General features: G+C 40.3%; 1 protein-coding gene across 2 annotated transcripts in view; it reads right to left on the bottom strand.

The window, feature by feature from the left end:
• Positions 1-12,574, bottom strand: part of arfgef2 (ADP-ribosylation factor guanine nucleotide-exchange factor 2 (brefeldin A-inhibited)) — a 75,339-nt gene that overhangs the window by 2,115 nt on the left and 60,650 nt on the right. For both annotated transcript variants that reach the window (XM_061789151.1, XM_061789154.1), the window contains exons 30-37: positions 10,776-10,905; positions 10,538-10,673; positions 6,371-6,509; positions 6,232-6,289; positions 5,365-5,473; positions 4,568-4,707; positions 2,716-2,893; positions 2,285-2,423 (exon numbers count right to left, since the gene is read on the bottom strand). In XM_061789151.1, the coding sequence (XP_061645135.1) occupies positions 2,285-2,423; positions 2,716-2,893; positions 4,568-4,707; positions 5,365-5,473; positions 6,232-6,289; positions 6,371-6,509; positions 10,538-10,673; positions 10,776-10,905 (1,029 nt within the window). The remainder of the gene's footprint in view (positions 1-2,284; positions 2,424-2,715; positions 2,894-4,567; positions 4,708-5,364; positions 5,474-6,231; positions 6,290-6,370; positions 6,510-10,537; positions 10,674-10,775; positions 10,906-12,574) is intronic.

Genomic DNA, 12,574 nt, shown 5'->3' with positions numbered 1-12,574 from the left:
TAACACAGGGCAATTACAAGAATAAAATCATTCTTAGAAAAATTATATTACAAGAAAAAAAAAAATAAATAAAAAAAAAAAAAAAAAAATATATATATATATATATATATTAGAAAGCACAAGTACAGGGAAACTATAGAAAAAAGCAGTATTACAAAGTTTTTTTTGGGAATAAAGCTGCAATATTATGAGAATAGTCTTTTTTAGACAAATGAGAATAAAATCATTTTGTTATATTATCATATGTAATTTATTGACAAATGTATGTACAAATCAGACAATGATATTTTTTTGCAAAAAATTGTACAACCCCAATTCCAATGAAGTTGGGACGTTGGGCTAAACAAATAAAAACAGATTACAATGATTTGCAAATCATGTTCGACCTATATTTAATTGAATATACTACAAAGACAAGATATTTCATGTTCAAACTGATAAACTATTGTTTTTAGCAAATAATCATTAACTTAGAATTTTACGGCTGAAACACATTCCAAAAAAGCTTGGACAGGGTCATGTTTACCACTGTATTACATCACCTTTTAACAACATTCAATAAATGTTGGGGAACTGAGGACACTAATTGTTGAAGCTTTGTAGGTGGAATTCTTTCCCATTCTTGCTTGATGTACAGCTACAGCTGTTCAACAGTCCGGGGTCTCCGTTGTCGTATTTTACGCTTCATAATGCGCCACACATTTTCAATGGGAGACAGGTCTGGAGTGCAGGCAGACCAGTCTCTAGTCTACCCGCACTTTTTTACTATGAAGCCACACTGTTGTAACACGTGCAGAATGTGGTTTGGCATCGTCTTGTTGAAATAAGCAGGGGCGTCGATGAAAAAGACGTTGCTTGGTTGGCAGCATATGTTTCTCCAAAACTTGTATGTACCTTTCACCATTAATGGTGAAATGTGTAAGTTACCCATGCCATTGGCACTAACACAGCCCCATACCATCACAGATGCTGGCTTTTGAACTTTGCGTCCATAACAGTCCGGATGGTTCTTTTCCTCTTTGGCTCGGAGGCCACGACGTCCACAATTTCCAAAAACAATTTGAAATGTGGACTCGTCGGGCAACAGAACACTTTTCTACTTTGCATCAGTCCATCTTAGATGAGCTCGGGCCCAGAGAAGCCGGCAGCGTTTCTGGCTGTTGTTGATACATAGCTTTTGCTTTGCATAGTAGAGTTTCAAGTTGCACTTACGGATGTAGCGCCGAACTGTATTTACTGACATTGGGTTTCTGAAGTGTTCCTGAGCCCATGTGGTGATATCCTTTCCACATAGATGTCGGTTTTTGATGCAGTGCCGCCTGAGGGATCGAAGGTCACGGGCATTCAATGTTGGTTTTCGGCCTTGCCGCTTACATGCAGTGATTTCTCCAGATTCTCTGAACCTTTTGATGATATCATGGACGGTAGATGATGTAATCCCTAAATTCCTTGCAATTGTACATTGAGGAACATTGTCCTTAAACTGTTCGACTATTTTCTCATGCACTTGTTCACAAAGAGGTCAACCTCGCCCCATCTTTGCTTGTGAATGACTGATCAATTCAGGGAAGCTCCTTTTATACCCAATCATGGCACCCACCTGTTCCCAATTAGCCTGTTCACCTGTGGGATGTTCCAAACAGGTGTTTAATGAGCATTCTTCAACTTTCTCAGTGTTTTTTGCCACCTGTCCCAGCTTTTTTGGAACGTGTTGCAGCCATAAAATTCTAAGTTAATGATTATTTGCTAAAAACAATAAAGTTTATCAGTTTGAACATTAAATATCTTGTCTTTGTTGTGTATTCAATTAAATATAGGTTGAACATGATTTGCAAATTATTGTGTTCTGTTTTTATTTGTTTAACACAACGTCCCAACTTCATTGGAATTGGGGTTGTATTTCAAGAATAAAAGGTTTCAGTAAAATTGCGATTTGTCTTACATATATGACTTTATTTCCGCTATATTTTGACATGATTCACATAATTATGACCTATTTATCATAATATTCAGCATATATGATAGAACATAAAGACTAATAGTTGATGCGTTCGAGTCCTAAGCAGGTTTTTGTTCTCTGTGCTCAGCCATTGGCCATTAGGATGTTAATTTAAATGTTTCACTGTAAAGCTGTTCCTTCTTGGGATGTCTTTTTCCCTCTAGTACGTCACACCGCTTAATCCTAAAGGATAGACACTTCATTGTTAAAGGTGGCCTTTAAGGACAAGGAAAAAAACAATGGCTTTATAGTTGACCACAAAGAGGTCCAGGCTGTTGTACTCACAGTAGCAGACGTGTTTGGATGTCAGGCCACGAGTCACGCAGCTGGAGATCAGAGTACATCCTGAAGAGAATCCTCAGGCTGCAGGCGAGGCTGCTGGTTTCCTGCTTCAACAAGTTGGGCTTGGATTTCCCTTTGAAGCCTGTCAACACCATATTGGACACACCCATAGGCTTTATGTAGAGATCATTCTTAACACGCCCGGTACAGTTGTATTGCTAAAGCATGTCCGGGACATTGTCCTCGAATATTGGCTAGCAACACAGCAAAATCGACCAAGTGACTGCTTAGAACTCAAAAAACATGCAAATTGGAGCACTCATAAATGAAGATACCATCAATTTTTAGAGAAACTATCTTCTTCCCCCCCCTCAGAGACATCAGTGTTTGCATCACTTTATACTTTATGTGTCGCAATGGGAGCTTTGACGTACCTGCCCTCCAGAGGCTCGTCCTTTGCTCATTATTGGAGTTGAAGTCCTTGGCGAAGGTGTGCGACTCAAGCAGACAGTCCAGCAGCTTGAAGAGGTGACCGGTGGTCATGTGTCTATACATCCCCTGATCCGAAACCGGACCACCTCCGCCGGCTAACGCCTCTTCCAGAGCGTCTCGCTGAAAGGAGAACCTCAGTTAAACACCGCGCAACTGACAGGCCAACAAAATCACTGATACCACATTGTCAGTGGACAAATCAAATCCATGTGTTCATCCAAGAAGTAAAAAGAGTTATACTGATTATATTAGTTTGATGCTCAATAGACGTGATCTACATAAAATGGCTGTCATTTCCAAATGGTGAATGCCTTCGGAAAAAGCTTAATCCCTCTTCCTGCGCATTACAGCTGGCATCAATATTTTATTAAATACTTACAAGAATTGTAGTTTTCCCTCTGGATGAGGCCTGGCCCTAGGTCTCCACTCTAATTCATCCCAAAGGTGTTCTATTGGGTTGAGTTCAGGATTCTGTGAAGGCCAGTCAAGTTCATATACACCAGACTGTGTCAGCCATGTTTTTATGGAACTTGCCTTGTGCACTGGTGCACAGTCATGTTTGAAGAGGAAGGGGCCATGTCCAAACTGTTCCCACAAAGTTGGGAGCATGGAATTGTCCAAAATCTCTTGGTGTACTGAAGCATTCAGAGTTCCTTTCACTGGAACTAAGGGGCCAAGCCCAGCTCCTGAAAAACAACCCCACACCTTAATCCCCCCTCTACCAAACTTTACACTTGGCACAATGCAGTACCGGTTGAAGTACAGTTCTACTGGCAACCACCAAACCCAGAGTCGTCCATCAGATTGCCAGATGGAGATGCGTGATTCGTCACTCCAGAGAACGCATCTCCACTGCTCTAGAGTTCAGTGGCAGCGTGCTTTACGCTTTGCATCGCACTTGGTTATGTCTGGCTTGGATGCAGCTGCTGGGCCATGGAAACCCATTCGATGAAGCTCTGTCCGCACTGTTCTTGAGCTAATCTGAAGGCCAGAAATCAGAAAGCTGGCGACCTCTTCGCACTGTGCCTCAGCATCTGCTAACCCCACTCCGTCAGGTTACCCGGCCTACCACTTCATGGCAGAGTTGCTGTCGTTCCCAAACGCTTCCACATTCTTGTAATACAGCTAACAGTCTGTGGAATAGTTAGCAGCGAGGAAATTTCACGACTGCACTTGTTGCACAGGTGGCATCCTATCGCAGTTCCAGGCTGGAATTCACTGAGTTCCTGAGAGCGAACCATTCTTTTACAAATGTTTGTAAAAACAGTCTGCTTGATTTTATACACCTGCGGCCATGGTACTGATTGGAACACCTGATTCTGATTATTTGGACGGGTGAGCGAATACTTTTGGCATTGTAGTGCATGTCGTAAGAATCTACTTCCATATTACATTAAAATATATGGAATTGTGTTGAAATTTGTAGAAAGAAGTAAAACAGATTTGATTTTTTATACAAATCAAATAGAAATAACATTGTACGTTGTTTTAGTTTTAGTATTCATTTGTATTTTTACAGACAATTCAAGCACTTTATCCAAAATTTAATTTAAGCTTGGTTCCATCTTGGAGAGCACCCATACAAACTCTGGTCACATTTTAGCTGTTTAACTTCCACATCAATTATGGTTCATGCAGAGGCTGAAGTGTGTCATTGTCCAAAAAAATAAATAAAATAAAAAATAAAAAAGCACACATCTACAGTACATGCAATTAGCAATTAGATGTTCATCCTCGACTTGCATCGTTTCTTTCAGATGCCATACAACATGCTATTTATGTGCCGCCGCCTACCTGGGCGGCAGCCATGTTCTCAGCGTCCTCTTTCTTGCTGGTCGATGGGTAGAAGACGATGTTGTCGATGGTTTGGATTAGCTCCAACTGTACCACACATTTGATGAGCAGACCTGCGAACAACTTGTGGTCTGAAACTCCTGGAAGGACAGAAACGCGGCACTGACCCATGAGGACGAAGACTCACTTTCCAATGGGATAGAATATCAAATATAATCTGAAATATTAAATTGTAATAAAATAAATTTTTGACAGTGTAGCAACAACATTAAACAGTATATACCTTATTATTAACAAAATGAATATTTTATTTATACATTGCACTTCATATCATTCAAAGTCCATTTAAAAAAGTGATGTACCAATACGAAGCTGATTACATATACAAATCAAAAGTACAGTGGACCCTCCAAAGTTGAATACGTTCCACTATGCCTATTCACTATGCCTCACTGGCATAAATAGAGGAACAAATATACATTATTAATTGTAAATGGATTTTTTTGGAGCAATTAGTTACACAATTATATAAAGTAAATGAACGGGTCATTTAAATAGACGCATTCCTCTATCGTGTGATCTGATTGGTGATCGGTTATCTAAACTCGCTGATCGGTCCCAAAAATCCTGATCGTGTAAAGCCTACTAACAACATGACAATGTTTGACATTTCAGGTATATTTGACCTGAAAATTTATATAAATGGTTAATCTATAAATAGTAAAAGTCATTCTATTTAGGAGCTTCTACCAAGAAATGGAATGTGCCACGTTCGTTTGGGCATGTGGTGTACTCACGCGCGTTGGACTTGCCCTTCCAGGTGTCGTCACTGGACATTTGGCTGTGTCCTCTCTCCGAAAGAGCTCGATCATAGCTGCTCTGGGACTGGCTGTCAAAGTCAACATCCTGAAAATACACTTTAAATCAGTGGTTTTCAAACTAGGATCCCGGACCCATGCGAGTTCACAAGCCATATCTTGGGGTCCTCAAAGACATTTGCAATAAATTGTTGTATCATACGGTATCTACATATAAAATAAACGTACTAAACTAATTATTCCTCCCTACCTTAGTTTTGGGCAACTTAAAAGCCCCTATATGATTATGATGTATGATTGCATAAACCTTGACATCCCTGCATGAATAAGTCAGGTGTTTCTTTAGAACAAAAGGCTTTTTTTTTTTTCTACTGAGAAAAGTCCAATTTTTTTGAAAGAATAAAGTTGTCTTTTCCAAAACAAAACCTGTAATATTACAAGAATAAAGCTGAATCTGAAATTCACTTATTAAAATGACTTTCTTCCATCATTAAACTTTGAGTTTAAATCATAACACTATGACTATCTTGAAAAAATAAAACTAAGATTATACATTTTTATCCCCCAAAAAATTTCTTGAAAAGACTTTTTTTTGGGTCTTAAAAAAATGAATTTCTCATCTTAAAAATGACTTTTCTCTTGAAAATAGGCAACTTTTAAATTCCTATGACATGTAGGGGTACTCATGGTAGTTGTGTTTAATTGGTGTTACGATTAGGAGTGGCTTCTTAGTATAAATACTCCCGTAATATGTCCCTGGATCCAAATAGTTTGACAACCCTTTCTTTAAATGTCACACACTAAGTTTCACATTTACATTCAAGGTTTGTTTGTTCATGTCCTTACCAAGTGCTTAGCGTCAGCAGTGTCGTCCTCCTGTCCAGCAGGTCGCCATGTCAACAAGCTGATGAAGGAAGAACACCACGATGCACTGAGCAGAGAGACTTATTTCATGGAAATGGAATTTAGTGGCTGGCTGACGTACACTTGGGGGCTGGTGTTCTGGAAGATTTCCATAATGCATGAGCAGGTGATGTTCCACACTTCGTGGCTGAACTTTTCCCCATTGAGAATCACTAGGTTCTCCATGCAGTTGGTTCCCGAGCGAGCCAGCTGCTCATTGTCTGAAGGAAAAGAGCGATACAGTGTAATGCAAGTCTTCGGCTACTGTTAGACATTTCATTACCATGCCACAATGACCATACAGCAATCCCTCCTCCATCGCTGGGATTACGTTCCAGACCACTCCCGCAAGTGAGATCGGCAAAATAGAAACACCCAATTTAAATACACCCTAGCAGGGCCAGAGAGACTGCGACCAAATTGGTCGCATATGCGAACTTTCAACTTGTGGGCTTACAAATTTCATCTCGCACTTGCACAAGTGACTGTTTTAATGGTTGAAAGTCAGCTTTTTCTTTTACTGCAGTCTCCTCCTCCTGCACGCTCACGGAATGAGGGAGAGGGACAGAGAGAGGGAAAGAGAGCGAGAGAGAGATAGAGAAAGACGAGAGAGAGAGAACTCATTGTTACTGTATGAGTTCCATTTGAGGTAAAAGCGACCCGCTGCAATATGATTGGCTACCTGCTGCAACGTAATTGACTGCTTCTTCAAGATAGGATTCACGCTATTATCACAGCAAAGTCGGGTACATGCGCACCACATATGGACGTCACAGACAGGCTAGTATGGAGTTGTGGCCAGCCAGTGGCCACCACGCACCTGCATTGATGCTGACCCGCTACTTATTCATTTTAAATGTGTGTGCCGTCAACTCATATGGAGTACTGGTGAGCAAGCTAGCCAGCCCGCACCTACCTCGTAAAGTCTGGTAAGCTGGTAAACTCCTCCCGCCACAAGTCACCTACAGCTTTTCTTTTTACACGCATTAACATTATCAATGCTGATACTGTACATTTTTCATGGGAATAAACCCAAAAGTTGTTTCCCCGAGTGACATCATGTATGATCGTCTCAAAATTGGGCAGCCGTGGCCCAATGGTGAAGGTCATCGCCTGCCATCGTGGGGGACCTAGGTTCAAGACCCTGACCGGACCATCCGCCAACATCCCCCGGACTCAGGGCTGCGGTGTCCTTGAGCAAGACACCGATACCCCGAAATACTCCCCGGGCGCTTCAGCTGCCCCCTGCTCCAGTGTGTTCCACTAACACGTGTATGTGTTCACTGTGCTGTGGTTTAATGCAGAGAACAAATTTTGTGTGCATGCATGCATGTTCATGACAATAAAAGATGATTCTTCTTCTTTTTCTTAAAATTACAAGGGTGTGTGTGTGTGTGTGTGTGGCGGGGCTACAACGCTAACTGCAAAGACTGTTTGTTTGTTTTTGTCATGAAGGCACAAAAGCTATCTGTCTAAACCCTGTTTATAGAATAGACATATGAAGATAGGTGCAAAGTTAAAAAGCCCAGACTCCATTAATGAGGATTGCAGAGGAAAACAAGCGCTCATTAAAATAAAGTCCAATGATTGCAGTAGTAATCATTTACCTGTGTTCAGTTTGGGACTAGGCATGTCTTTTGGAATTGGATCAATTTCTTTTGTATATCTGTGGTCCGGAAAAACATCAGTCCTATTCTCTGCCTGCATTGCGCCACAGCGCCAGTAAAAAAAAAAAAACAGCGGCCATTCTGGAACTAACTTTGTCAACGACAGTTTAAATGACAAATGAAAACTATTGTTGGAAACATTGTTCAGTCCCGACGGGTCGTTATATCCGATATCAGTTATATTGGGGTCAGTTTTATCGAGGTTCTACTGTATTTGGGATGTAATATGGTCTCTATGGTGCCTCAGTAAACGTGAAATATGAATTCAAATCGTCCACGCGTTCCTGAGTTCCAGATGTTTTTTCCGTCGAGAGCGGTGAAATCAGTTCATTCGAATTTCTCAAGCTTATCTACGTCACTAGCGAAGATCTTCGACTACCGTTCCGCTCCCGAGTCAGCGCTGTCAACATAACACGTGTGCTCTCACAAGTAGGTCTTTTACATTGAGGCAACCAGTCAGAGGAAAGGAGTCAGTCTTAGCCAAATATGGACAAAGCAGATAATAAACTGGGTCAAACAAAAGTCGCTATCAGAGGGGCCTTTTCTGGACACTCATGACAAAACCAAGGTGTTTTTGAAATGAAATTGAAACTTTTATACGTTCATGTTAGAGAGTCACTATGGAGGTCTAAATAGCCAAAATAAGGGACCTTTAAATGGGAGTCAGCACACACATTTGAAATGCCTCTGATTAAACTAAATACATTTCAGATATTCCAGAAGGCTTTTCCTGACTTTTTTTTTTTTGCTTCTCTAGCAGAAGCCTGAAGATTTTGTGCTAACACTGACTGCTAATTTGAACTTTTCATAACTCCATCCACCTTATCTAAGATACCAAAGCATGATGCATGACCACCATGTTTCACTGCAGGTATGGTGTTCTTCTGGTGCCAGGCATACCTTCAGGAATTATGGCCAAAAAGTTCAACCTTGGTTACATCGGACCATAAAAAGGTTTCCCAAAGGTGGGAACATGCATTATGGTCCCATGAACTTTTTGGCCATAATTTCAAAACGTATGTTTGGGGCAAACAACTCTGCTCAATCACAGAGATTAATTTCTGATAGGTTGTCCCTTTTTGTAACTACAGTTAATAGTAGCAAAGATCATTTTACACTTGATACTACGTGAGTCCCGGCACGCTCATGTCATGGAAACAATAAGTCCCTGCAACTTATCACAGAATACAGATACAGTAATCCTCCGCTATATCACGATTCTTGCTTCACAGTCCCACTATATTGCAGATTTTTAGTACTGTTACTATTTTTTTATACTGTTTGTAAAATATTTTTGTGTTATCCATTGCTCTTGCTCTCTCTCAATATACATGCTTAGGCCTGTCACAATATCAAATTTTATAGGATGATATGTTTTCCCAAAAACTTTCACAACTACTATCGATGTTTTTTATGCCACTGATCATGATATGAGAGTACAATAATTCAAGTACATTCTTTTTAAGAACAATTCTAATTCTAAGAATTTTTAACATTGAATTTTTTTTGAACATTTAATGTAGAACAACAAATAAAATATCTTTGATAAAAAGTAAAAAAAAACAGACTGCCAGAAGTTCCCAGCAGACCCTCACAATACGTTTGGGCCTGCAAGGTCGGACTGGCATCTTCCCCCACTATCAGAAACAACACACCACCAGGTGGTGATCAGTTGACACCTCTGCCCTTCTCTTCACCTGATTGTCCAAGACATGCAGCTGCAAGTCCGATGACACGACCACAAAGTCGATCATCAAACTGCGGCCTATGGTGTCCTGGTGGTAGGTGCATGTATGGACACCCTTATGCTTGAACATGGTGTTCGTTATGGACAATCCACGATGAGCACATAAATCCAATAACACCGCTCGGGTTCTGATCGGAGGGGGGGGCCGTTCCTCCCAATCACGCCCTTCCAGGTCTCACTGTCGTTGCCCACGTGAGCATTGGAGTCCCCGGCGAGAGCGCTCTCCAGCACCCCCTCCAAGGACTCCAAAAAGGGTGGGTACTCTGAACTGCTGTTTGGTACATAGGCACAAACAACAGTTAGGACCCGTTGCCCCCAACCAAAGGCGGAGGAACGCTACCCTCTCGTCCACCGGGGTGAACCCCAATGTGCAGACGCTGAGCCGGGGGGGCAATAAGTATATCCCCACCTGCTCGGCACCTCTCACCGTGGGCAACTCCAGAGTGGAAGAGACTCCAACCCCTCTCAAGAGGTCTGGTACCAGAACACAAGCGAGGCCAATTACATCGACAGTAGAGCTAGTTTCTGTAACTGGGGATCGGATTGCCAAGGTCCCTGCCTTCGGCCACCACCCAACTCACACACTACAACGATCCCTATGGCCCCTCCCACAGGTGGTGAGCCCATGGGAAGCACTCTAGAGCAGTCTCGTTAAAAAATATAATACTCCAGCACACTGGATTCGTTTTATGCCATAGCTCTGCGTCCTAAGACGCAGATTGATCTTACTTTATTCGTCCCTGCTAATTTTTGTGCGTCTCAGACGAGGGATGCACATCAAACAAGATCGTAGTAGTAGTAATAGTGATTGCGCCATCGGAAGTATATCACCCACCTTGTCGGACACACCACTGGAGCTGCGTGAAGATGTCCGACAGCAGGATCTCACTGAGAGGCTCATAAAACTGTGTGAACACGTCACAGATGGCATACAGCGCATGGTTGCACGTTGTCGTCATCCACTCAGTTTTCTGAAAGTACACAAATCAGGTCTAAGTAATGCCTTACTCCAAAAAAGATGGCTATCTAAGGTTTTTCTATTATATCCTGATCCCAAAAGAGAAACATTCCACCTCTGTCTGCTGCTCCGGGAGCTTCATATTGTCGAAAATGCGGAAGACGATTCGGAAGAGGTCGTGCCACCAGTGTTTCTCGAAGGTGTGGCCGTAACTCTTCATGATCTCAAACATGACTGTCAGACCTCTGTCGGGAACAAACAATAAATGCTTCAAAGTTGGCACAAAACGGAAACCAGAAAGGAGGTAACCTACTGCCGATTTATTGGCACGTACGGCAAAGTCTGCCTTTTATCATTCATTTTGTAACACCAATAAAATATTACAATTTAAAAATGTGATTTTTTTTTGACAAATTGTCATGGAATAATTGTACGCTTACGCTACTGAAAATTGTGTTGATCCAAGTGACACATTTATATGCACTGCAAGTATATATTAGGGGTGGAACGGTTCACAAAATCCACAGTTCGCTTCGTATCTCGGTTTTGTGGTCACGGTTTTTGGTTCGGTACACGTTGACTCTTAGGAAAATCAGTTGTGTCTTGCTTGTATAGTTAGGTTAAAAGTGAAAGTATGTTCACATCGTTATTAATTATTATTGTCGTTATTGTATTGTCATTATTTCAACTATTTTTTTATTATTCAGAAATATATATTTGCTGTTGTATCTATGCCAGCTGGTATAGTGGCAGCCAGAACAATTAAATTTAAAAAACAATTTGGCATCCAATGGAAGATAAATCCTTCTGCCGGTCACTATATGCTGCTGGCATATATAAAACTATATATATTTTTGATGAATAAAAAAATTAATATATATTTTTTTAATAATCATATAATAATGCTGTGAAGATCTACTCAGTTTTAACCTAACTATACAAGACAATTGATTTTCCTGAGTGTGTGTGAGTATATCAATAACCATTTGTTTTACTTTCCAAATGCTAATTATGACCAGTTATTAATTACTGCTAACTATTGATGATAGAACTCTATTAAGGATATAGCGATATACATTGCTTGACGGTTGGTTACGTTACACAGGTGCATCGCAATAAATTATAAAAACATGTATTTCTGTAGTTCTATTCAAAAACAGATTCACTACACAGAGTAAAGTATTTTAATTATTATTTTTTTTTTTTTTATTGTTGATTTTCGCTTATGAATATCCAAATTTCACCATCTCCGAGAAATTAGAATGTTACATAACACAATCAAAAAGATTTTAAAATGAAAATGAGATTTGAATTGGCCTTCTGAAAAGTATTTTCTTGTGTTGAATGAATCTGCATAATTTATGAGTTTCACTTTTGGAATTGCAGTGCTGAAATACAATGAACTCTCGTACAGTATTTGAATTTATTGTGATACACCTATGAATAAATCCGAACAGTTCCAGAATATTCTTACCATTTTAATTTTCAATAAGATGTTTTGCACGTGTGGACCTCTTAGCTAATAAAACTGTCAATCATACCTTGCCAAAGACTTAATTTCTTCACAAAAACCACATTTTACAGCATTTTTACCAGTCCCTCTCTTTGGAATAACCTCCCTGTGAGCATGAGGCAAGTCCCCTCACTGTCCATTTTTAAAACTCGCCTTAAAACCCCTGCACTGTTAAAACTGGTATTTTATTGTTTTTATTCATTTGAATACTGCGATAAATTTTAAACTCTTATGTATAACTGTTTTACATGTTCGATTTTTATATCATGCACAGCACTTTGTGTGCAGCTGTAGTTGTTTTTAAAGTGCTCTACAAATAAAGTTGAATTGATAGACAAGTACAGTCATGGGAAAAAAATGATTAGACCACCCTTGTTTTTTCATTTCTTATTCATTTTAAT

Source organism: Phyllopteryx taeniolatus, chromosome 1, assembly GCF_024500385.1.
Source record: "Phyllopteryx taeniolatus isolate TA_2022b chromosome 1, UOR_Ptae_1.2, whole genome shotgun sequence".
Classification (NCBI taxonomy): Eukaryota; Metazoa; Chordata; class Actinopteri; order Syngnathiformes; family Syngnathidae; genus Phyllopteryx; species Phyllopteryx taeniolatus.
The sequence above is the reverse complement of the archived record's forward strand: the minus strand, read 5'-3'. Positions and strand labels throughout refer to the sequence as shown.